The 26840-nt window shown below is 44.8% G+C and overlaps 1 protein-coding gene across 1 annotated transcript in view; it reads left to right on the top strand.

The window, feature by feature from the left end:
- The window catches only part of LOC135916098 (uncharacterized), an 81935-nt gene extending 56056 nt beyond the window's left edge, over window positions 1-25879 (top strand). The window contains exons 5-7 of the mRNA XM_065449328.2: window positions 6004-6045; window positions 20889-21056; window positions 25762-25879. Coding sequence (XP_065305400.2) covers window positions 6004-6045; window positions 20889-21056; window positions 25762-25832 — 281 coding nt within the window. The 3' untranslated portion in view covers window positions 25833-25879. The remainder of the gene's footprint in view (window positions 1-6003; window positions 6046-20888; window positions 21057-25761) is intronic.
- The last annotated feature ends 961 nt before the right edge of the window (window positions 25880-26840 follow it).

Genomic DNA, 26840 nt, shown 5'->3' with positions numbered 1-26840 from the left:
GTCTGATTACATAATGTGCGTGACTCATTGTCCTCATACCATCGTCGCGTCTTCAGTGGTTCCCTATTGTCTCTCACGCCATCGATTTCATCACACTATCTTCGCCATACTGTGTAACCTTTCCAAGTTACCTGGTAATGGAAGCTCAGATCATAGCTGCTGACGTCGCAGTAGGCTGACAGGGAAACAACATGCGTGCAATGTTTATGTGTGAAAGAAAAATAAGGGCGTACAAAGTATGAAAGCAACAAGAATTGTTGTATGAAAGGACGCTAAAAGCAATGCGCCCCCTGTTGATATTCACCTACTGAAATAAATGCTTACCGTGTTCGTGCTTGGGTTTTCCCGCTACTGCTGACTGCTATATTGTCGAATAGCTCTTGACGAATGCGTTAGTCGTACTGAAATAATCAGGTCATGCCACCTGCCGTTGCCATACAGTTATAATCGCTGGTGGCTTTTCCTGCTGGACGATTTGCCGGCAGCGAAAAAAGTGCAAGCGATCACCGGATATTGTTCTTATCGATGTTGCTTGCGATGGCGGGCTAGCCACGTATACGCAAACGCAAGCTTCAACATTCACAGGCCGCTCTGAAGCCATAATCGTCATTCGTTTCTCAACATTTATTGACTTCCAATGTACGGTTACCATTCCTATGTTCACTTTTAGTAGGAATTTTTCTGCCTGCTTCCCTTTGCCGCTGCCAGGCACTTTCTTATCTTTATCATCACGCCACCATATTCGGGTTGTTGTCACATCCTCCACGTCACGCTATCGGAACTAGTAAATGGGAGACGGCTTCAGACGGCTTTAGACAGCGAAGCGCCATTTCTTGAAGATGAGATGGAGCGCCACATCGACGAGGCAAGTGAGAACAGGTGAGAGGGCAATTCCGAGGAAAAGATCAGAAGGCCATCGAGTTAACAAAGGTATATCTGTCATTTCAGGCACCACAGGATGTTATCCACCGTATTTTCAAATGGAGCAGGCCCATTTCACAAACGAAAAGGCAACACTGTAATTCATATATACCATTAGGCGTCGTGAATACAGGTATCGGGCAATCTAAATCAGCCATAGGCGATTGCAAATAACCAGATAGTAACTCTAAGAATGAAGGAAATTGAGTGCATCTGAGGTAGCGCAGTGCGTCTTTAATACGAGTAGAATATAAACATATTGTCTAATTAACTTGTTGAATCATTGATAGTCTATACAAAAAGAAAATGGGCCATCTTTCTTTTTGACCAACACTAGAGAAGATACCCGGGGCCTGATCGAAAGCTGTATCACACAGCGTTGGTACATGCTATTTACGCGATCATTCATGATGCGACACTCCTTCGCGAAAACACGGAATAGAGGCTTGCGCTTTGGCGCATGGCTGGCGGTGTAGATGTGGTAAATCGCCGTGGTAGCACGTCCTGAACATTGTTGTTGGAGGTGAAAAGAAGGAAGAAATTCATTAGAAGGTCTACCATCTGCGCACGCTGACTCAGATTGAGGTTGGGATCAATACACCGAGCCAAACTTCTCTCATATGCCGACTCAGAAGCAGGGACAGGAGGAGCCATTGCATCAACTAGAATACGAGGCGAGTGATCTGGCATATCGTAGACGAAGCTTGTGAGAAATTCTTCTGCAGAACCAATACACTCGCCATAGTGGAAGCTTGATGAACACGAAAACGAATTTCACACGTAAAATGCGCGGGAATGCTCACGAATGGGAATAAGGGCAAAAGTAAGTAAGAAGATGACGGTGTGCGTCAAGTGTAGATGGCGTGAATAGAACTGCGGAATCTTAGAACGGAGCACAGGAAACCGACAGAAGGATGGAAGAGAAACGAGAGATATCATTTTCGGTGGGAGCACACTCGAGCAGAAGATGGAGGCAGCTCTTCGGTAAGAGGACAACAAAATTAAGACAGTGTAAGTTCTTCACGAGCACAATCGATAACACCATCAGAGAGGTTGAGTACTCAGCCTAGAAGGGTGGCACGAAAGAAGCGGGCAAGAAAAAGAAACTCGCTGCAGTTTAAACTGTCATGTATAGCAACAACGAAGGTGCATATTCCTAAAGCCTCAATTTGCTTAGCGCTTGCTGAACGTAGCGTATTAGCAGGAAAGCCACAGCGACTTTTTGAAGCGTACGGCGCAGCTGTTCAGCAATCACTGAACCGGTGCACTTGTGTCGACAAGTGCGTGAACGCCCACACCTTCGGAATTAAACTTCAGTGACGTTCGCACAAAAAAACGAGGCCTTAGGCAGTCTAATGAGACGTGGTACTTGCCTCCAGAATTGCGCTTTTTAGCTTTCCTCCTGCAGGGCTAAAGGGTGACAGACAATGGGGGATAGTGAATGTCGGTGTGGCGACTTAGGCTGATGAGCATTCATGCTTCGGTGGATAGGAGACGAGAAATCAAAGAGCGTATCTGCTGGAGCATAGTGCCATCGGGAGTCAGTAGCCTTGTAGTCTCGCAAAGTCGGGAGGCTACAACGACATCGGCGACAACATTGTGCCACGTGGCTTGCAAACTCTCACGCGATGTTTATGCGCCGCTGGTCTCGGGTACTGCATGGATCTCTAAGGCGTTCTGGTTTAATTAAACCGTCACAGAGTTGAGCACTGCGGCGAGAGGTAACACAGCTGAGATAATACAGGCATAAGGGTTAAGCTGGCTTGTCGTCGTCCTCTTCAAAAGAGTGCACACTTATCGCAATCCATCAATGCAGTTCATCTAAACGCGGCATCTACCAAGTGCATTTATGGTACACCCTGCTACACTGTCAGACTGCTGAGGAACCATTGTGACATGGGTTAAATTTGTCTAAGCATAGGACAAACTTAAGGAAAGTTTTCCATCAGTGTATATCGATACATTCTAAGAGGCACATACTGAGTTACCAAAGTTGGCGTTCAAAATTTTCAGTGATGAGTGGCAAACCTACTGACACATACCCTGTGATCCAAGTTGGCATCAAGGAGGTTCATTGAAGACTAGTGCAGATAGGGTAGTGCATACCCATCGCTTCAAAGAGGCGTCAAAATTCAAGGCACGCCTAGTTATCCCTGGGTAGATGGACGCGAAAGCAGTGCGACCACCGAGCGATGTCTATGCTTTCCTAGTCGTTAACTACACGACTGCAACGTTAAGACTCTATGCGGCAACATTTTTTTACGTACTTGGCTTAGACGTCATAGCACACATGCACGGACATTCATGAATCACGATTGCTCGGACCATTTTGTGGTCACGCCAGCGTTGGCCTCAATTAACTTCTCCTTAACTAACACCGAAAGTCGTGCATTCATAGTCTTTTCGGACCATGAAATGGTCACGCAAAAGCCACATTTTTAAGTTCGACTCAGTTAAACTCAAAAAGCATGGGTTCGATTTCCACCAATCGTAGTGGGTTCGTAGCCTTTTCGGGCCTTGGCGTGGTCACGCCAGCAGGACATTTTCTCCTTCACGGCGTATATAACGCTTTCGCATTAAAGAGTGTCTTCGACTAGGGGTCACTTCCCAGTCTCACACCTACAGGGACCATTGAACGAGCGAAAGACGTTCACTGAAAAGTGGCACATAGGCACACATTGCCACATACTCACTAAGTTTTTTTTTTTTTTAAATTATGGAGTTTTACGTGCCAAAACCACTTTCTGATTATGAGGCACGCCGTAGTGGAGGACTCCGGAAATTTCGACCACCTGGGGTTCTTTAACGTGCACCTAAATCTAAGTACACGGGTGTTTTCGCATTTCGCCCCCATCGAAATGCGGCCGCCGTGGCCGGGATTCGATCCCGCGACCTCGTGCTCAGCAGCCCAACACCATAGCCACTGAGCTACCGCGGCGGGTTGCTCACTAAGTTGCTCCGCTGGTTGCGTTTGAACCCGGTTGCCTTTGCACAGCCACCCGGCGCTCTAAATAGTGATCTAGGGGGGAATGATAAAATATGATAGATAGATAGATAGATAGATAGATAGATAGATAGATAGATAGATAGATAGATAGATAGATAGATAGATAGATAGATAGATAGATAGATAGATAGATAGATAGATAGATAGATAGATAGATAGATAGATAGATAGATAGATAGATAGATAGATAGATAGATAGATAGATAGATAGATAGATAGATAGATACTTGGTTACCGGAAAGTGAGAATACCCAAAACTAAAACTAACAAACAACTCACAATCGTCTTTTGTAGTTGAAGATACGCGGCACCGTTAAGAGCAAGCTTTAGCTCGGGTGTTATCTAAATCTAAAAGGATGATTGGTTTTTCTCGGCACCCACTTTACCCAATTTGGCAAGGTATGACGCATTTAAAAGAAAAAACTTAAAATCTAATGACTGCTGGTTTCTAATATTTTATTTAGGTCGTCCATGTTCATTAAACATTGGGAGAAATCAAAAATTTTTAGAGAGCGACACTATCATGTTTACAACTATGTAACTCAGCAAGAAAAATGACATCACAATCCTGTGAATAGTATCTGATAGAACATCTAAAGCCTACAAAATCGATATGTTGCACATGAGTCTAAAAAACTCAGTAATAGGGAAATACAGCTTTCGCATAATCCTTGTAAACAAGGCGACAAATTCGCGTACGATATAATTCACATATAACATCTGTCCGCTTTGAAAGTTCCAATAGATGTCGTTTACAGAACCGCGATATCTGTCGTCGATGCAGAGCTATGAATTTGTAAAGTTTATGGGTCTATTTTATTCAAACTTTTAAATCCTTTAAAATTGTTTTGAGAAAATTCAAGCCCTAAAGTAAAATTCTGCTTCAGGCGGTTGCTAGAATATAGCTTTCTCTCTCAACTGCACCCAATTTCATTAACATCGGTTGAGGGGTTAACTCAGAAAAGCCTTCTTGTGTTTTACATGTATTTGAATAGGTCGCATCGTAGTTCGGCCCGTGCTAATGCTTTCTCTTAATGCGAGTCTTCGAGAAAACATTTTTTTTACTATAGAGCATAACGTTACAATGGCTGATACAGATGGCATTGCGATTGGCGTTGTAAAAGGCTTTGATAATCCACTTCGCTTATCCCTCCTGCGTGACAGTATTGTGGTGAGCACGCAATTTAACTTTCACAACTGTCAACATGTAGAGCAGGAAGTGTGATTGAACACTTGTTTGGGCGAGGCATATATAGCTATGCTATATTGCATGTACGAAATTAATGTATCACATAAATAATATCAAATATTGTATAGAATGGGCCATTAAAGTGTAGATATAGGACAAAAATTCAGTCCAAGAAGACCACTAAAAGAATTTGTCGATAAATGTTACATAAAGCGTTTGTGTTTTGGTTAGAGGACATTAGGTTGAGCTTTCGAAACACCTGAATGAAGCCTTCGGTACGCCCTTGAAGTAAAAATGGAAAAACAGTAACCAACACATGCTTGGATGCTTTTTCTGCATTGAAAGAAAGCTTCGTTGCATGTAGCATCAAACAAGGAGCGTTCCACATGCTACAATTTTGTTGTGGTTCAAAAATGTAGCTTTCCACTATTATTTCATTGAACTTTTGATATTACTTGGATTAGCCGAAACAAAGTTCCAGACATTAGTAATTTTTCGCGAAGGCTAAGGTCGGCATTTATTTACACGATGCTAATATAATAAAAAAATGTTTTTGTTTGTTCAGATGCCCAATGCGATGGCTTAGCGCCTAAGGTAATGCGCCGCTAAGCACGAGGTCACGGGATGAAATCCCGGCTTGCAGGGGCTGCATCTTCATGACGGCCAAACCCAAAAATGCCCGTGTGCAATGCATCCGGGAATATTATAAATGCCGTAGTGGTCAACATTATTCCCCAGTCCCTCAAACCGTGGTCAAATCGTGGTTATCGCACGCAAAAACCCCACAATTGAGTTCAATTCAGTGTCATGAGATCAATTAAGCATGCAACTGCTTTTGTTTAACTGAACTGAGTGTCCATTAATGCTCAACAATATGCTTTTGCAGATTTACCAGGATATGATGGAAAGCTTCCACACGATCCATTAGGTAAAGTAAAAATTCATATTTATATTTAAAGCTATTCACGCGGGAAAACCTTAAAGAACTATTCGCTGTTTGCGTATCCTGATCCACGCGCATGCGACTTCCTTGGAAATTTTGTTCTGCCATACTGTTTCGTTCCTAAATAATAGTTTCATCATCGAACAAGTGATTGTGGTCGTGCCGCATAGAGGTCTTGAGACGGACAACATATGATATCTCTTAGGCGTTTCTTCTTATCACAAAATCATACGTTGTAAAATGCTTCGAATACTTAAAAAAGTACTCAAGCCTAATAAAACAATGAATTGTATAACAAAAATGTTCTGGCAAATAATCCAAATGCAACAGTTGAAATCTGAGTTCGAATCAGTTTTCAACCACATTCAGTCATGCAAGAGTTGATGCTCCTAATTGCTGCAACTTCACATATACTGGCCAATAGCTGCTAGGAAATAGAAACAAGCGACGGAGCACGCAAATATTATGCCCAAAGCTGACGACCACTACTGATGTGAATACGCCTCACGATTTGGCAAAAAACAATCGACTATCTTTATCAAACAGAGTCCTACATGCAATATAAGGCAATTTGTTTAATTCGCAGTATGACTTATTGAATAAGTTGTTGTAGGTATTTCAGAGTGCATGCCTCTGGCGATACAAACAAAGTTCCGCAAGTACCGAAATCTTCCCTATATTTCAAGTGCTTTTTCTGAAGCATCCTGTATAATTAAACCTTTTCTTGGAAACGGAAACCCTAAGCTGGACCGCACTGACCGTTCGCCCTTATCATGCATAATCAATTTGCACACACCATTTGAGAAACCACTCTCGCAATTTTCATGACGTCGCGAAAAACACAGGGGAAGGAAGGATAACCCGAAAATTTTTTGACCAATCGTGCAGGACTGATTGCACAATTTGGATAGACATCTTTGGTATAGCTTTACGGTGTAGAGACCCAAGTTTCCTCTCCTCCTGTTACGTCGTGACAGTGCCCTCGAAACATCACGCTCTCTAGTTTCCCCCATCTCCTCGAGGCGGTGGTCAAAGCGTCCACGCGAATCCTTCTAAAAAAGCAGAACGACAAGTTGTCCTTCTCTTTTTTGAAGTTCACTTCTCTTATGACGTTGCAATGGGGAGGTCCGGTGTAGTCCGGTCTCCCGAGGGTCAACGGGCCTACGTGTAAGCAGCTTCGCTAGTCATCCACCTGCCCATAGTGAAATGGCTTATGGTTTTTTTGGTTGAGACAACAGGTGATTCGCAGGCACTGTAAGATAACTCGATGATGTTCTTGACGACCATATTGCCAACTTCACTGAGTAATTTGACGCTCACGGGCGGACACCCGATATTGGCACCGATTAACAGGAACCGCATGTTTGGCGATGCCATGAGTCACACCTACAGCTTGGCCCAAGAGATGGTCACTAATGTTAAAGATGTCAAGGCAACAAAGCAGAGCGTGGCTGGGTACTTTCTCTGCTGAGGTATTCAAAAAACAATAATTCGCCTAATAGCGTGATCAGGGCAATAATCAGACCACTGATAAGCCGGAAAGCCAGGAGAAGCGCACACCGGGAAAACTTCCAAAAGTATTGATAAGTGGGCTAATTCCTAACGACCAGCTGTGAGTGAGCACGTGTGCTGTTTTCCTTTAGTGCGCCTGTGTGTTTACAGTGCTCGAAGTTTTTCCAATAGTGAAAGCTTCCACTTCGTCACAACGAACACGCAAATGTGGACGACTGAGATGCCTCGTAGCAGCACTGGCGGTGCTAAGCAGGAATTTACAACAGGATGGCAGATGCGGCTCGCTACTATACGCAGAATGCTATGAGGTACTGTGATACCGCAGGTGAAGAAGATGACGATAATGGGCATCACAGCATAGTCACCATCAGGAACTGGCGCCGAGAACACAAAGTACACGTAAGTCAAGGTCTGCGGTGGCAAGCGGGCGTACTCGGTAGAACAGGTTGCTTCGAGGTGGGTTGGAGCGGTCTAAAGGGGAACATCAAGATTGAGGGTTCTGGCTGAACAGGCAATAAGGAAGGAGTGCGCGGAAAGGAGGTAGATGCCCAGGTTCATCTCACGCGGCTATTTGGCAGGGAGCTGGATGGAACAACTGTCTGGCGGTCAGTGACGGAAACACGAGTGGGGCACATTCCAACGACTGCAGCTGTTCCACCAACGAGTACAAGAATGACTTGAGGCCTCGCAGGCGTCAGACTTTTCATCAGTTCTCCATGAAAATGAGCGCTCATAGGAAGGTGTGGTCCAGTGTCGTTGAGTACAGCGCTTTGTACACCGTCGATATGTACAACCAGGAAGTTCTGTTAACTAGGTATGGTCAAAAAAGATTTCTCGGTTTGCTGAAGCAACCTAGTGATACAAACGTTAGAACAAGCCTTCTCATCGAGAAGCAGAAAATGTCTGGCAATGGTGCGCTGTCAACTATCGCTCCTATCTTCTTCGTCCAAGCCAGCACCGCACTGCTTGAATGCAGTGCCGTCGTGCTCTGTATAGTGCATGTGAGAAACTTTATCACACTTTCCAAAAAATTTGGGTGAATTCAGTTCATACAAGTTTGATGAGGAACTACTGTCTATCCTCTGCAAGCAGCAATGACTACAGTATGCGAAAATATCTTCTGGCTGCACAAACATGCGGCATGTATTACCACTCCGTGTGCGTGCTTTCGCTGTTCTCACTGCTATTGTGCTTGCTGTACGACGAAACAGTCTTACACGACTCTGCACTACGCGAATGACACCGAGTGGAAGGCGCAGCTAGTCACACCAGGAACAACGTCAAGCCCGAGCCCCACTTGCGTAGGCCTCAAAATCCGGCTACGGAGCCGGGCACTGTGCACTTCTTCATTACATCTGTCCCCTTCGCTGAAGATGGAAAAACACAGGTGGCCAAAGGCATCGTGAGAACGAAGGGCTCGTGATACGGCTTGAGGAGATCTACGTGCAGTTTCTCGGCCTCGGTGATGCAGGTCCGGAGGGGCTCCAGAGGTTCAGTGGCGTAGTTTACCGCAGAAGTTTGCTGTAGGACCTGGTAGGGTCCATTGTATCTAGAAACAAACTTGTAGGAGGCACCTGGGGCCGACGTAGGACGCAACCACAACCAAACGAGAGCGTCCGGCGAAAGCTGGTGGTGGGGCGCCCGTCGTCATGACGAAATTTCTGTAGCGCTTGTTCTTGGAATGTAAGTGACCGTGCTACTTGTCGACTTTCTTCTGCATACTAGGTGGCTTCGCAAAGCGGTATGCCCTTTGGCAAGTCTGGGTGGTAAGAAAGAATATTGTCAATGGGAGATGACGGTTCTAGACCACATAGCATAAAGAGAAAAAAAGCCCGTTGTTGCTGGGGGTTCGCACTGTAGGCGTACGTGACTTAGGGAAGGATGACGTCCCAAATGGCGTGGTTGAAGGCGACACACATCGAAAGCATGTCGCCAAGAGTTCGGGTAAACGACTCGGTCAAGCTGTTTGTTGCGGGTGGTATGGCGTGGTACAACAATGCATAACTCGGGCTTCAGTGAGACGTTCTTCTGGCCTCGGTTGGCCAGACGCTCGCGGGAAGGGCTGTGACGCAGAACGAGGCTCGAAATAGGAATGGGGCAACGTCGTTACCTGTCCCGACTGGCACAGCGGCCGTTCCTACATACCCCGTTATGTGGTCTATAGCCAAAATGACCCAGCGATGGCCAGCATCTGTGTACGGCAGAGGCCCGTATAGGTCTACCCCTACCTGGTCCAAAGGGTAGCGAAGGGCACGGCAAACGTCGCATTGTTCCAGAAGAGCAGCAAGAATGAGGCTTGCGGCATTGATATTCTCTGAAAGATTGAATGCACCAATGCACAAAGGTGCACATACCACGCCAAAGAAACCTATTACGTAGTCTCGTACAGGTGTTGGAAGTACCAGCATGTGCACCCTGAGGATAGGCGTGCAAGGTGGCGCATACATCACGTGGCAATGCCGGAGTAATACCAGCAACCATTTGCGACCAGCGGAACGCTACTTACGGCAATATGCAATTATGCCGTGGACAGTGAAGTGTGAAGCTTGTAGGCGTAGCGCTCGCTATGGTGTGCGTGCAGGATTATCAGATAGATAATATATCACAGATGAAAACCAGGAGTCCTTGCAGTGCTCCAAAGCCATCTCGACAGAAGCTAAGGGAGGTAGTGGGTCATCTAGGACGGAGACACTGACAATATCGGCGTGGCTAGGCTAGTGCGTAAGCGCATTATCATCTGCGTGCATTTTGCCTGAGCAGTAAACCACTCGCATGTGTTACTTTTGGAGCCTTAGTTCCCACCTGGCCAGGCGGCTGCAGCGATATTTGAGGGACGACAACCAGCGAAGTGCGTGGTGATCGGTAACAGCATCGAAGGAGTGGCCATACGAAATATTGTTATGATCCAGATGATTGATGGACATTCTTTTTTTACGTGACTGAATTATTCGCTTCAGCTTTCGCGAGTGTCCGGCATGCGTGAGCAGCAGCATACTCTTTGTCGCCGGGCTTTCTCTGCGCGAGCAAAGCGCCAAGATCAACCCCGCTAGCAAATGTATGGATTTCTGAGGGAGCAGTTTGGTCGAAATGGGGCAGTATCAGTGCTGTTGTAAGCAGGTGACGTAGCCTCGCAAAGGCTGCAGTTTTGACGAATGTGGGAAGCTTCGGGTATCCCTGTTGTAGAAGCTCTGTCAGTGGTGCCATAATCGAATTGGAATTTCGAAAGAAGCAGCGGAAGTAACAGAGCTCCCTGAAACACACAAGTCTTTTAGAGATGCGGGCTTTGGGAATTATTTAACAGCACGTAGCTTAGTGGCACTCCGGGAGAACTATGTCCTTCTACAGGACACGTCCAAGATTCGTCAGCTTGCGCAACCCAAAGTGACATTTTTCACGTTTAATTGGGGGCCAGCGTCCCTGAGACAGCGTAAGACATGCTCGAAGAGATGAAGGTTAGTAGGCAAATCAGGTGCAGACACTATTCCATTATCCAAAAACCACAAGCACGTGTTCTATTTGAGGCCTCGGAGAACGGCATACACCATGCGCTCAAATGTCGCGGGCACGTTACAAAGGCCGAAAAAGTTCACACGAAATTTGAATAAGCCATCTGGTGTAATGAATTTGGCTTATCGTCTGCAGCCATAGGAACTTGCCATTTACGAGAGCGCCGATCGAGGCAGGAAAAGAACTCTGCACCTTGTAAGCAGTCTAGGGCGTCGTCAATCCGCGGGAATGAATATGCATCATTTCGTGTTATTTATTTAGGCGACGGTAATCCATGCAAATACCATCCTTAATTTTAACTAAAATAACTGGCGATGCCCATGGATTGTCGGAAGGTTCGATGACGCCATGCATTAGCATTTCACCTACTTGTTCATGAATGACGCGGTGTTGAATCGACGATGCACGGCACGGTCGCTGCCGTGGAGGTGAATGAGCACCTGTGTTAGTCCGGTAACATACAATTGTCGGTCAGCCCAGACAAGTGACATGGCTGTCAAAACCAGGGTGCAATTGGCGAGGAGGTGGAAAAGGTCATGGCATGCTTGGGGCTTAAAGCGTTCTCAATGACGCGGCTGAAAGCGTCTTTATGCGATTTAGCGGTTACGAGACATCAGTAGAGGTGTCGGCCTCTGACGATTCAACAGGAAGTTCCCAAGTGGTGAGGGTGTCGTAAGCCTCAAAAGTGCTCATCAGCGATTCACCGCGAAGCCACGTAATCGAAAATGGGAAGTGGTTCTATGCAGGAGGGTGAGCCGCACCAGCTTGAAGGCCAATCAGTGAGAACACGCTTGGTGACAGGTGGCTATGAAAGAAAGCGGTGGAAGGCGTGAAGATTAGGGCAGATTCGGAGGCAACGGAACAAGATACAGGTGCCAGAGCGGAAGTATGTGGAGGTACATGGATGTCGTCAGCGAGAAAAAACTTGGCACAAAAAAGCGAAGCGTCGTTAGATATGGCATTGCCAAGTGAAGAGAAGGCAACTTTTGCACGGGAGCAATAAATGAAATCTTGGTGAAGTGAGAGGACCTATATCGTGGGAGCATTGGGGAAGAAGGACGAACTCGAGAATGTAGAGCACTCCTTAAATTTCAAGTCTGGCGGTACACGCAGCCACCGGCTGAGCGTACTGTGCCGTGGCATGCTGACTAATGGACCGAAGAAAAGCGTCGTGACTTTTCGTAGTGAGTGGCATAGCTTTTCGGCCAGAACAGATATCGCGCCAACTGTGTCAATGAGGGCAAGCACCGAGAAATCTTCAAAAACGGCATCTGCATTGTTTAGCGACGAAAGAAGAAGGCTTGAGCTTGGCGACGATGACGCCATTCTTGTCTTGGGGACTGCGCTGCTTAGTTTTCAGTGTCAGCGGTACAGGGACATTAGCGCATCGGGGAGAGCGAGCGACGGTGGGGAGGAGTAGAATGGTGGTCAGAAACTGGTCGAAGGCTTGGGTGGGGAAGTTGTAATTCGCAGTCTGGAGTGTAAGACAAAAGGATGGTCGTACGTAGCTGTGTAGATCGCCAAGTGGATGAAGCGGACGGTGGCGGAAAAGGCGTGCAACGTGTGCGGGAACAGAAGGAAATAGCAGATGGGCCGATTGTCCGCTGTGTGCCAGCGAATAAGTACTCGATAGAGTGGAGGTCGCGGTGGTGAGGAGATAAAAAGAGGGCTAGGCGTCGCAGGTGGTGGTCGTGGTCGTGCTGGTGGTCGTGGTCGTGCGACCGCATCCGCGTAAGTCTATGGGGTGGTGGTCGGAGGCTCCTGCTTCAGTGGAAAGACCTCGGATACCCTCTCTTGTATGGCGTGTCGAAGGTCAGACTGAAGAACGAGCTTCATTCTAGCGGGTTGCATATGAGGAAGAGCTGGCGAGCAATTTCTATCCGCTCTAAAGCGTTGATCTGTGAGAGGAGCATGTGATCTAGAAAAGGTGGGGTTAAATCGCACAACGAGTCCTCATATGGGACAGGGAGGTGGATGGTGAGGTGTTCTTGGCAAAGCTTGTCATATCGTTGGCAAGGCTTAGTAACTTGGGCAGCCATATAGCAGCTCTTCGAAATCTGCATCCGGAACACGTGCTTGTCGATATTCTTCAATATATACTTGATTTTATTGCCCTCTGTCATCGACGCATCGAACCGTTTACAGAGGTCGGTGACATCTATATAGCTGCTAAAACTCTCACCATGTTGCTGAGAGCGCCATTCCAGACGCTGTTCGGCACGAAGCTTTCGAACAGCAGGGCGGCTGTAGACCTCAATGAACTTTGTCTTGAACACAGTCCAGCTTGGGATTTTGCTTTCGTGGTTCTAAAGCCAGAAGTCAGCAATTCTGGTGGTGTAAAAAGGTACGGTGGTTAATTTCAAGTTGTCGGCCTATTTGTTGTTCACAATAACGCGTTCATAAGATGAGAGCCACTCATCAATGTCGTGGTCTTCAATACTATTGAAGATGGGAGGGTCCTGCTGACGAAATGTGCAAGGGCATATGTTGGAGTGGAAAGCAAGTGGCTGTAAGTTCATTGTGGTTTCGGTGGTCATGATGGCAGAGAGAGTCCGGCTGCGCAACTCGAGGATTTAAGGAGACCCAGCAAACCTCCACCTATTAGGACAAAGCAATCTGACACGGCTGCGGACGACATGAATGGCGCAGACTGGAAGACGTAACAGCGTAGGCTAGCCAGTAACACCCGGAAAAAGATGTATCCCGAGCCCTCCTTGCTTAGTGCTGGCAATCCGGCTGCGGAGCTTTGCATGGCTCACTTCTCCATTACAGTTTCATCGTTTGCCAGTCGACGGAGGGCTGTGGCTGCCAAAGCGAATTAGAAAACCTTACTATCTCATCGAATGGAGTCGGAACAAATACATAAGGATTCTAATCATCCATATTCAATTCCTAAATATAAAAGCTCCAAGTGTAAAAATATTTCGGTCAGCCACTGCTTTTGTTCTTACTAATTCCAAATCTTCTATGTTGTGCCTACGTTGAATTCCTCTCATGAAAGCTTCCTGGCCTGGGTCGGCAGAGCGATAATTCCGGTGAGTAAACCACACGATACTTTAGCTTTGTACTTCCATACTTTTCCGTGCCCGGTGACGCTGTAATTTCCGACGAGGACTACATAAACTATTGACGCCTATTTCTAAGGATATAATCAGCGCAAGACAGTTGACCACGGCGTAGACGGACTTAAAATGAGAAAAAAGGAATCAGCATTCCTCACCTTCGCTACTTCATGTTTTCTTTATCTCATTTAGGTTGTCGGGGTGATGCATATAAGGAAAACTACTGAACGAGGCAATCGCAGTAGAAGCACCACTAAATGACGAACTGAGGAGCACGCGGAACACACTGGCTGAAAAGGCGCACATGACTCAGAGGAAAAAGGCTGCTCGCGTTAGATCACGCACGTGCCAAAGCAACTGTGACGGTGATGGCTTCATATTGATGCAATGGAACTGCTCCTTGGGGATACTCCTGTGGCCGGCCGTGGGACGTCAGCGTGCTGTGCCGTTCGCCTTCTTCCGCTCACCCCAAGGGGCCAGAGATAGCTGGTTTGCGTGAGTCATCGTATGTCCGTTTTTATCCATGTTCTTCTGCTTGTTTAATCATCTTAATCGAAAATAACAAATACTTGGCCTAGAATGATTTGTTGCTTTATTTCTTCATTATATTGCTCAAATGCATACTAAAGGAATAAAGATATCTTTTAACTAAGCTAGATAGATTAGGTGAAACGTCATGTCAGCTACGTTTTTAAGGGTAAGTGCACTTTCCAAAATTGTTGCATGGTATTTGATTTGGCAGCGTTAAAGTGAGTTCTTGAGGTGCACCTTTATGACAGTAAAAAACATGAGCCATCACACTCTGTGAAGGTGGATGGTCAGCGATGGTGTTTACCACATAGACGCGCTGCTCCACGGGAGTCCGGACTATACGCAGGTCTCCCCATTACGACGACAGAAGAGAAGTGAAATTCAAAATGTAAAACGGCAACTTGCCTTTCTACGTTTACAGGGAAGTGGTTTATGCCTGGGGTTTTCTGCATTTTCTTCTGCGTCAACAAATACTCCGGTCCCGCGCGAATGTGCGCGACCTTACACGACGACTCCTGCTAAAGCGGGCTGTCGGCGTCCCGGGATATGCATCTTGAGCCCATTAGCTATCAGTAGGCACAGTTTTCTGGATCAGTAGGCCCCCAGGCAGAATATAAATTTTCTAAAATATATGCTGCTGTACAAGGCGCGTCAGCCATTTCTACGTTCGCACTGCCTACTCTTTGTCGGCGTTCCAAGCGCTTGCGTACTTAGTTTCTTTTCATTCCGCTCTCCCATGGTGGTGATGACGTGAAAACATAACGCGTGCCCAGTTTTCCACTGATCCTTGCGGCGTTGGTCCTGTAGAAAACACGAGTCCTTGTCTTCTGCAGGATAGCTACAATCACACTTCTACTATTTCCATGGCAATCAATGAGCTTCCGCCTCCGGGCAGTTTCCAGGTCGTAGTCTTCTAGCAGTCATGTCATACATACAGGCAACCTAAAGCAGAAGTATATCTTCTTGCAACCCGCATAGGTTAATGTCACTGGTTATCATTGTTACCCCTGTGAGGCTATGAGCCAGGATCACACGACTTTTGGTGTTCGTTACCTCCAGGGTGCTGCATGTTCTATTCACGAGACCAAGCACGCTGCCCTCCGAGGAATATATTACCTACGTTGGAAGTGTTTTGTAGCTTCTGATTGTTGCAAAAGCTCAACCTATTACTACAGGGAGATTGTTGCAATAAAGAAACATTTGTAAAAAAATTTTAGATATACATAATATTGTTCTGAGGTTTTAAATAGACTTAAACATAGCCGCACGCACCAAGCTTGGCGATCCGTCCACGACAACGTCAGGAGAAACTTCTGAAATGCCGACCTAACTAACTTCACTACGTCTCACAAAAAGGATTGAATGTAGAAGGTGCCGGAGTAACATTTTGGTGGTGGCTAATTGGTTAATCTTCATAATTATATTTAAAGAACACGACGAAAAGTAGCACACCTAGAGGCGAAAACCGCACAGAACGACCGCTTTAGAGGGCTTGTTCTTCGGTATTTGTGTATCCCTGTGTCCTTTTATCTGTCGCGCTGGTTAAGAATAGTTCCCAAATTGATGCTAAATCATGCTTTGTAGACTGCGCGATCGCGCAAACAACCTCCAGTAATTACCGCCAAATATACGTGATGCCTTCGTTACTCTGTACAAAGTTATAATAAATCTACGCGTGTGCAAGCAGAAAACCACAGGCCTGTTGTTCACTCTGCTCTTCAGGCAACGTAAAAATTTCTGCGAGCTTAGGTCATTCTCTGCGAATAAAAAAATACACGTCCATACTTATTTGGGACATACTGCGGGCCTTAGTGTCAGGCCTTCTGCAGGAGCGGGGATAGAAAGATACAAAAATAAGCTAAACAGTACAAGGATACAAACATTGCCGATTAACAGCATATTAAGGATTTACGTGACAGCACTTTGAACTGCCTATAGCAAAGGGAACATTTAATAACGCACCTAAATTATCGAACAGAAGAATGGGAGGAAAGAAAAAAAGACATATGAACAAAAACGCATCACCAATATTCATCACAAATATAATCGATGCAATGCAACCTATAATCGCAAATGGCTAAGTAAGCACACGAAAGACGACATAGTTGGGCTTTCGACCATCTCAGCGTGCACATCGTTCCAGTGACGAATTTTACGCGGAAAGAACGAGTTTTTAAAGGCATTCGTTTTGGGCAGATATATACTGAATTTCATCAAGCGGAAGGACCGAGTTTACTGTCGCTGTACTCGCTGAAAGTATGAAATATTATCTACTTATATGTTATCATGATACCCTAAATAGAAAAGTTTTAATCTATCTTGAGGCCGCCTTGTCTCCGACATATCCGAATTGGCTCTCTGTAGAAGCGTTGTAGGGGATGTTTTCCAACCAGAATGGTTATAAATAAATCAGACAGATTTCCTCTGCACTTTCCGGAATTTTTGTATGTTAGTATTTGTATAGGGGTCCCACACTATTACAGCGTATTCTAGGACCAGTCTTACATATGTTTTACAGGCCAAGAGTTGAATTTCTATCATTGATTTACCTGGAGACCTCCTTAAATATTCTGAGCGTTATGCTGCTCTCTTAGTTGTGCAGGTCACGTGATAATTCCATCGAAGCTTATTAATAACGACTAGCCTTAGGTACGAGTAACTTTGTACCTCAGATAGGCTGATAGCACTATGGACGTAAGTGAACTTAAAAAGATTCACCCTTGCGTGTGACTTGCATTGCCACTTGCATTGCCACGGTGTGCTTAATGTTAATACTCAATTGCCACGTCAAACACAATGTCTGTATGCAATTTATTACGTTGTTTAATAATTCCTTTTCTGGCGGTGTTGGATGTCTTTACATATCATGCAGTAATCAGCTAAAGGCCGTGCTTCAACGGAAAGATACTTAACGAATTAATTATAAAAAATTATAAAAATTAAGGCTCTAGTATAGAGCACTGAGGGATCCCCAATTTTACAGGGTCAGGTTTGGAAGTTGTATGGCCAACGACCACTGCATGGTACCTGGAGGACAAGTAGACTGTGAGCAATGCGAGCAAGGAATTGCTCGCAATGCTTTGTCTTAATTTTGATAGCAGTTTAGAATAGGACACGTAGGCAAAAGCTTTCTAGAAGTGTAGAACTGTGATATCAAATTAACTAGAGTTGTCGACTGCCAAGTAGCTATGTATAGGTCGACAAACCCCAATGAAAGCCGTGATGACGGTTGTCAATTATGTCATGCTGTTCAAGGAACGTCGACAATTGTTCGGATATGATATGCTCAGGTGCTTTGCACAAGTAAAGAGCAAGGACATAGGTCTCTACCACAATACAAGTGGCTTATCATCGGCCTTTCGAATGGAAGTGTTGATGACGTGTGTCGTATTGTGTGGTAGTTCAGCACTGGCAAGCGATTTCTTTAAATAATCGGCGCACGCACTTCCAAGACAATTCAGAATATATAAAGAGAACTATACTAGGAATACCTCAAAACTAGGAGACTTTTTGGTACCAAATTTAACGAAGACCGAAAAGACACCCTCTTCGCTTATATGAACATCGTCGAAGGGCAGTAGGTCGTCAAAATAAATAAGAATGGAACGTTGCTATCGTCATTGCTAAAAACAGAGCGAAATTAATAATTGAACTCATCAGCGATTTGCACCTGATTTGTTCCAGCGTTTCCTTTCAAAAGAAGACTGATGGGTGTTGTTTTGCTGGTGGATAGATAGGGCCAGAGCTCGAAAAACCAGGAAGAAACAAACCATTTTAAATGAGCGGTTTGGTAGTGGCTTTCATTCCTCTGAAATTACTTCTTTCAAAATTTCGGCGCAAATCAGGCAGCATATCAATTGTAGGCGGTGAAGGACGCAGCTGATTGAATTTGCTTGTCTTCTTAACCTTGCACCCTCGACGAGCAACCTCCCACGTCATCCGGAGATTGCAAAGACGTTTCACTTGGCCTTTTATCTGTTTAAAGTCACTAATGCACTGCCTAAGCATATTTTTCAAGCATACCCACAAGGTGTCCAAAGGGGCGTCCTTTTCATACTCGGAAACTAAAAGGCAGAAATATTTAAATTATTGGATTTTACGTGCCAAAACCCATGAGGCAGGCCGTAGTAGGGAACTCCACAAGTTTGGACCTCCTCGGGTTCTTGAAAGAGCAACTTAATCTAAGTATAGGGATGTCTTCGCAATTGACCAAGACAACTCATTTTTCCTGCTTTATTTGTGCAATCGCTGTAAATATTTGTAGAAAAGTCACGTAAAATAATCCTTTCATTTTCAGCTATTCGTAATTCATTGTTGTTAGGTAGGAGATTGTGCCTGAAAGAAATTAAATTAGGCGATTGTAATTGTAATCGGTAACTAAGTTCTGTAAACTGTACAAGTCCGCTGCAATCATATATGGGACTGCCCTTAATTTAAAAAAAAAAGTCAAGTGAACTAAGTAAAGCGCACTAGCAAGATCTATGCAGTTGTGAGATAAGCACTTTTTTTTTCTTATTGTGTTTGTAGAGATCGTATTTTCATGAAGTATATTGAATGCATTACTTCACCTACATTTCTTCTCACACGGTGTAAAGATTGACTCAGCTGCGTGTTACTAGTGTTGCTGCGGTGCTTGGCAGGCCAGGACCCAGTCAGGAAGCTAACCACATCATTTTGTCGTCTCTTATGGGCGATAGCTGTGTGTTGCCTCGTAATGAAAGATGACGAAGAAAAAGAATTTACGTCATAACCAGCGATTTTGCGGTTTTCTTTTTCTTTTATGTGCACGGTAGCCTAGAATAGAATGATTGTTACAAATCCTATTTTAGGTACTTTGCGGGGTCTTATGAACCAGCTTCAAGCCCATGATCTTGTGAATAACCCTGAAAAGAGTGAATTTGGTGTACTGTTCTCGGAGCTGCTTCAATACTATGTACACAGACACTGCCTCATATGTTCACCATATAAAGTGGTACGAAACCCCGAAATAATCACCCTGCTTCATTGGTCAACAGCGGTAACTTGTTGAATTGGTGAAATTTCACTAGGCATAGGTGTAATCATGAGGATAGGCCTTGGACATAGCACTCATTAACAATACAGGTGGCACCGGGAGTAAGGTGGCTGCTACCAAACAGCGTCATTGCAAGCAGCTATGTCAAAGCCTTGTCACCTGGCGCCAAATGGGTTCATTAAAGTGCCGCTCATAGCACGTGTTACATAACAAGCGATCCAAGTTGTTCCGATGCGGAGTTTAAACCCAGTTCCCTCAGAGCAGCAGTCGGGTTTTCTACCCAGTTGTTTACGGACTTCGCAGTAACTGAAATTGGCTGGAATGACATTGGGCAGGCCAATGCGTGCATAGAGACGTACCATAAAACTGGTAAAACTCTGAAAAATGCTAAGTAGGTATATAACGGAATTTGCATTACCAATGTATGGGTAACAAAGCCCCTCCAAGCTGCTTTGCAGGGCTCTTGTGTGGCTTTTCCTGGCCTTTCTCGAGCACGTAGAATACTTATGCATTAAAATGTTTATATCATTCATCACTTACGTAAGTGGGGGACGAATAAGGGGCCTCGTGCAAGACTAATAAGACTAATGCCAATGTTATCAAATAAAGGAAATGTAGGGAGTTATAGCTGTCACCTACCATAACATCGCACCCACTGTAGGCTAACAGAAATGAAGGCGAAGCTAAAGTATATTTATCTCCACAAACATTGCACCGTGTCTGTTCTGCTACAGCACACAGTGCGATGAGCGCAAAAATCCACCTTAAAAGTTCCTATAGGCCATGTTAGAGGAACAGAGAGGCGAGGTTGACATCCACTTATCACCTTTGAGTGGACAACACCTGTTCTTTAGTAAATGTTATCCTCTTTATTATTTCACAGTTTCATCGTGAGTGACATCGCTTAGCACGATGGGTAGTTTGTATAACTCAGCTGAGGACTGTTATTTTTTCTTTCTTTCCGTAGTGCTTCTTTATATGTCATAGCATCACACATCATAAAGCGCACCTCGTTGCAGTGAAAAAACATTTACGAAAACGTATACATCATATTTTTCGTCCGCAAATCTGAATAGTAACCGCAACTAAGTGTCGTCTCTCCTTCGACGGTTACCTAAGTAAGAAGCAATACACGAAAGCAAAGATTACCGATGCAACAGTTAAACTTACCCATGTCTTCATACTTGAAATTTTTTTTCCAGCTTCTTCTCCCTGTGCTGGCTATACGGTTAAAAGGTCGTGCACCGGCGAAAACAGTGGTTATCACTACTACAGGTCATATAGGTTTTGCCTAAAAAATGACAATGCACACTGCGGAAATTATCCAAATGTTTTTCCAAGTTGCGAGGAATGCTCTAAGAAGTGCAATGGTGAGTTGCCAATAGGTTATTTTTCAATAATTACTTACAACAGGCAATTATTCTATAAAGACCTACATATCTACCGAATATAATTCCACAAGTATTACAGCTGAGGCCCCGAATTTTTCTTTAGGATTCTGTACGTTCTGTACTAACTTCGCTTTTCTAATTTATTGTCATAATATTCTCTGGCTTTGGCTAATCTGACTTCAGTGTACTTAAAGCAGAAACAATGAAACAAGTAAATAAATAAATACAGCAATGCTTAACCTCTTCAGCTTGATATACCTGTTGTTTGATAACATTGATGCGACATGTGTTGTAGTTTGGTGGTCATACGTGCTTGTTAATTTCAAGTTACACCGACATTTCTCTGAACCTCAGCTAAAAAAATGGTACCTATGCAGAAGGGGCTGACGCAAATCAATCTGTTCTACAGCATAGCGGTGCAACGTCTACATTAAGTACATTGTCGGTTAACCAACTACTTCTGGCTACACCAAGGCTCTCGTTCATTCAATCAACGCACACTCTATTGAACCTGTGCACGAGCGAGAAAAACGAACTATCACCACCAGCTGTAGAAGCAAAAAAAATATTAATAAATCAGCAGCAGTCATCTCGCGATAATGCTACACGGTAATACGTTAGCATTGAATCGATATTGCGACACAGGGTGTCGACACCACTGAAACGAGTCAAGAGCCATGTACTGCAGCGGAACTATTTCGCACTTCCCTAAGAACAACTGGTGCCATGTAACAGCGTCACCGTAAAGCCTGTGCTATGCGTTAGAAATAATACGTGGTGGGTCGGTACATGCTTACGCTTTAGAACGCCCCATGCGGAAACCGGGCGCCTGTGTCACGCTTTATTGTGGACACATTGTGCCATCTGGTGGCACTGTTGAGAAGTGCACAAGTGGCCTCCGAGAAGAGAACTGTGGCGGGCTTGTGCTTGCGAAAGCTGATAATTGTTCCCTCACTTGTCGCACAAACAGTGGCACACCTACTCGGTAAATAACGCTGGCGAGAGGTTCATTGAAGTGCAGCCCATACGCAATGAATTCATGGCGCAGCTGAATAAAGCGCAGCGTGAAAGTCGTTTTTTAGAACGTGACTCATACCCAGTGCAATTGTGGCGCACACTGCTAATGCGTTGGATTGTCGACCTTAAAGAATTGTCGTTATGTGGGTTCGATTTTTTCAGCATCAAATAATATTTAGTGATTCCTTCCGTGATTGAAGAGGCGGATATATCCAGTTAAACATGCCTAGTCCGGCTGGCGTCAAATGTGTCCTTGAAGACCAGGTCACAAATAATGGCACATACCCAGTGAATCATGTTACCATCAATGAGGTTCATTGAAAAACAACACAGAACGAGAGCCACATACAAACTGCGTTATGTCGGCAGATAGCTTATTCAAACAGAGGTACCTACCCTGTCACAAATCTTACAGTCACTCACGTCCGCGTGAATGAGGCTCGGTGAACAATGGACATATTTACACATTCGCATATACCCAGTTACCCTAGTTGCTATGATGGTTGGGTTCGAAACCGTTCCCTCGGCACATAAGCTTGACCCGCTAACCATTCGACCAGTCACTACCCAATGAATAAGGTAGGCGAGAGAACGGCTACATACAAACAGAAATAAATAGATACAAACCTAGGTATGCATATAGCCCCTTTACCGTGAATGAAGTAGCTCAAGAATCATATCGCATTAAAAATTGCGGCAGAAGTAATCTCACGAGAAGTGTCGACGGTCATAAATTAAAGAAAACAATATGAAATAAAATTATAGCGACCGTCGAAACGAGCTTTGTTTAAGGCACGTACGGCAGCGAGACTCCTGTTGCACGTTTCCCTGAGAGCACAAGCCGGCATCTGTTGCTATGGCTGCAAAGCCTTCACCCGACGACTAAATGCATGGCACTTGATGATGTACGGAAGCTGAAAACGCGTCATTCAGCAATCGAGCTCTTCTCTAGCGTTTCTAATTTAAAACCCCTCAAACTTCTGAAAGTAGCACCAACTCATCGTGCCGCGCCGTTGGCCCTCGTGTCAGTTTCGGTTGTTAGCAGTCGCGCTCTACCATCATTTTCGCTCGAGAAGCGTCTACCCAGTGGCGGGGAGGTCATGTTGGTGCCGTTGCTCTTCTGTTGTTTTAGTTAGCGAATGCTTGGAACTAAGTTCTGTGCATGTGCGACGTCGCTTCACTGTATTTTACATCAAGATGGCCTGCTGCGCCTTCGTATGCCGAACTGGTTATGCCGAACTAGCAGAGGCAGGAAGTTCTTCTCGATACCGCGCGGTAAGCGCGACGGTATAGGAAAAAAATGTTGATTCAGCGAATTGGGAGGGAGAGCTTCGGAGAAACGTTTTCCACACGACTACACAAGATGGTTGCGAGTCTCTCATCGTACAACGCGTATAAAGGTTTGAGTAACTTGTTGCGGGCCATAACGTAGTAGGTATTGCCGAGATCATTAAGCATGTTCCCATTTGCCAGCACTCTTTAACATGATTCCTACGGAATGTTTATTTCCTTAAGCAGCACGTGGTTCTATTTGGTGCGCTTTATCGTCCTGCACGCCAACAGACTTGGAGTTCGAGGGCATGCGAGGCGGCTTGCAAAAACTTGATAACGCAACTTCGATGTCACGCGAAAACTGTTCTTAGAAAAGGAAATTTTCGTGTTTTGTGCTTACCTACTGGCATTCTTTGAGAGCGAATAGCTTTGTTAGCTCATTTCGTTAGTGTTCATCGTTCACGGTCGGCCACTGGATTTTTACGATATGGAGGCACCAATGAAAAGCCAGCAAGCTCTCCTGAAAGCGAGTTATTAAGGTACCGCCTCACTTGCAGAAATAGGCGCACCCAAAAGGTGCTTTCTGCTGAATTCTCTGGCGTATGAAGATGGATCCAAAACCCATTTTTGGCGGCGCCGCGTTTTCCGCAAGGATGACCGAGCCAATCACAGGCGCCGTAGTCGCCACGAGGGTAGTTAGGCCAGTGCTTTCACTGGCGAGCGCGACCGCCGCGCGAGCTGTGGTTTTCTGGGCGGGCTTCATTCTCGTGCTGCCATTTCGGAGGCATCTCGAGGGAGGGCAAGATCTCTCGCCTGCCCAGCGCACTGTGCGACCGCGAGCGTGCAGTGGTGTGGCCTTGGGACAGCGCCGCGCCTATTAAAGCGGGCCGCAAGTGAGTACGCACCTTTACAAGGCGCGTTCGTCGCCAACCGACATCATCATAGGTCTTTCAGACGTGAGCGCTTCACCGTGCTGCCTCACTGGTTCCAGAATCAAGCGTTTTTCGTTTCCTTAGATCCCTATCATTGCGTTCGCGTGAGCTTAATTAAGATGCGGTGGTGGAGCACTCGCAATGAAAACTTGTGGTTGCCCACTCGCTCACTCTTTGGTTTAGTCGCCGTTTCATTGTCGTTTTGTTGTTTGCTCGTTCATTTAATCGTTCACAGGCTCGTTTCGTCGTTCTCTTGAACTATTGAACTATTAATTCGTACGAACGCTATGTCTCTGAGACGCAGTTGCTATAGGGGCACTTAGGCTGTTGCGTTTAATTGCTAATGAGACGAGAAGTGGCGCCGAAATATCAACGACTGCAAGATTTCACTTACCGCAATTTCGGCTGCATCGTCATAAATTCTTTGCGTAGTAATCATTTCACCAAAATCATACAGAGCAAATGTTATTCCGGAGAGAGCGCAAACATTCTCAATGCATGCACTTTAGTGCAACTCGGTTCGTAACTAGTAGGTGTCTGCCAACGGAAGAGCTAACGCTCGGTGAAATGTTATTCGAAGTAGAAGCTTAGCGCGAATAAAACCATGGACACAAGAAAGACGGACAAGGACAAGCGCTAGACCAGCTAGACTAACAAAGGTTAGACCAACTAGCCCAACAGTCGACTCTTCTAGAAATGTTATTCCCCCGTAATAATAACCCGAATAAATGATTTACTAAACGTCAGCTCGCTACCCTTCGTCTGAGCTTGAATGAAGCGCTGTTACCGCGTTGCTGCTTCGGGAACGAATACTAAAAACGGATTTTATTCCCTATATGCACTGAAAAGTAAGCTGAACGGTAATTGGTGACAATATGACGAGATGTGTTTGTAAAAAAGCTTCAAACTGCCAAAAATTTCCCACCACACGTGCTGTTTCAAGCCACTCGGCATTTCGCACATGATTAGAAAGCATTCAGTATACCCAGAAGACATTTTGAAAGGCCGTTAGAAGGGGGTGTTGGCAGGGCTTATTGTCAGAGGAAATGATTTGGTCTGTTGAATTTGTATTTGGTGCCAGGTGAACCTTTTCTTTTCAAGGTAAGTAGCATAGAGAGGATACCTTTGTACCAATAAATTCGCATATAGAGCTACATCAGCGAAGGCGTTGGGTTTGCTACTTGTGGCTGCAGATGACATTGTCAAGGTGTTCATAAGCTGTTCACCATGTATCTTACATTTTTAGAAATTATAATATATGATTGAAAAACCATTACGTGTCTGCTAACGTCTTCTGCGACGATAACATTTAAACTGCTGTAGATAAAATAGTTCTACTTAATACAAGGCTTTCTTTTTCTACTCTTAACATAGCAAACACAGAATAGTATCTGTTTGGCGCAACTAAAGTTCGACTGCATTTTATTAATTTCTGATAAGGTGCAACTGTACTTCTATTGCAGTAAGTGTATGCAGTGAAGAATTAACACCGCCTCCAATGGAATTGCCGAAGATCAGCCCATTTGGACGATGATGTTGTCCTCCCGTAAATAAAACACAGGTTTATACATCTACACTTTTTACGCTGTCAACAATATTCCAACATTTGTGAAATTGCAATAAGATGTACACATTTGGAGTGTGTGAGACATGATGAAGTCTCTATGCGCTGATTGCGATAATGACAAGCACACAGAAGCGACGTAGAAATGCCCATTTATAATGATGATAATAATGTACAGAGGACGTATAAGTAGATAATAAGCACCCGCACAATAAAAATTTAAAACAAAAAAGCTTACCCTTTAGAACAGAATTTCCTGCTAACTTGCATGAAGATTTTGTTTTATGTAAGGAATTTTATATGTTTTAAATAAAGCGCAGTAAAAAAAGATAACCGCAGAACTCACCTCGCAGTCAGAGTCGATGGTAGTGCGATTAGAATTCGACTAATATTTCGTGATAGCATATTTCTGAAGTCAAGTTCATGTAATATCTGTAGTGGTCATTCAGTGATTTTCGATTGGTTGGCTATATTGGGCATACTCCGGTATCGTCCCACTCTGCTATGGCGCACGCTTGCTAAGGCTGCTACAAACATGGCGACATGAGCCCAATAATATAATGGCAACACAGTGACGACGGTGAATTGACGGAGAAAAAGTGATGTTGATGAAAGTTACAAACGCCGTATGAGGATGACGGCAGGAAAATAGGAAAGCGATCTCCTTTAAATAAACGCGATGATATAACGACGGCAATGAGACGCCTACGCCCTGAGGACAATGGAATCACACGAGTGCAAGATGAGGATGGCAGGCAAACATTTATAATTTTTTCTTAATTCCTTAATGTTCCATATCTTTTGTATATTTGTATACGGGGCAACCATTTCGAAGTTCTACAGAATCTTCGCAAGTTACCTGTGTCGGGATAGCTACATTTCTAAAGCAGGAATATTCGGAGAGGCGGACGCTATAACCACGAAAAGTCGAGACACTGATGAACGAGCTCAAGGAAATTCTCTGAAGAACTTCTTAAG

The sequence above is a fragment of the Dermacentor albipictus genome, chromosome 7 (assembly GCF_038994185.2).
Source record: "Dermacentor albipictus isolate Rhodes 1998 colony chromosome 7, USDA_Dalb.pri_finalv2, whole genome shotgun sequence".
NCBI classification, from domain to species: domain Eukaryota; kingdom Metazoa; phylum Arthropoda; class Arachnida; order Ixodida; family Ixodidae; genus Dermacentor; species Dermacentor albipictus.
This window is presented reverse-complemented; position numbering and strand designations above follow the sequence as displayed.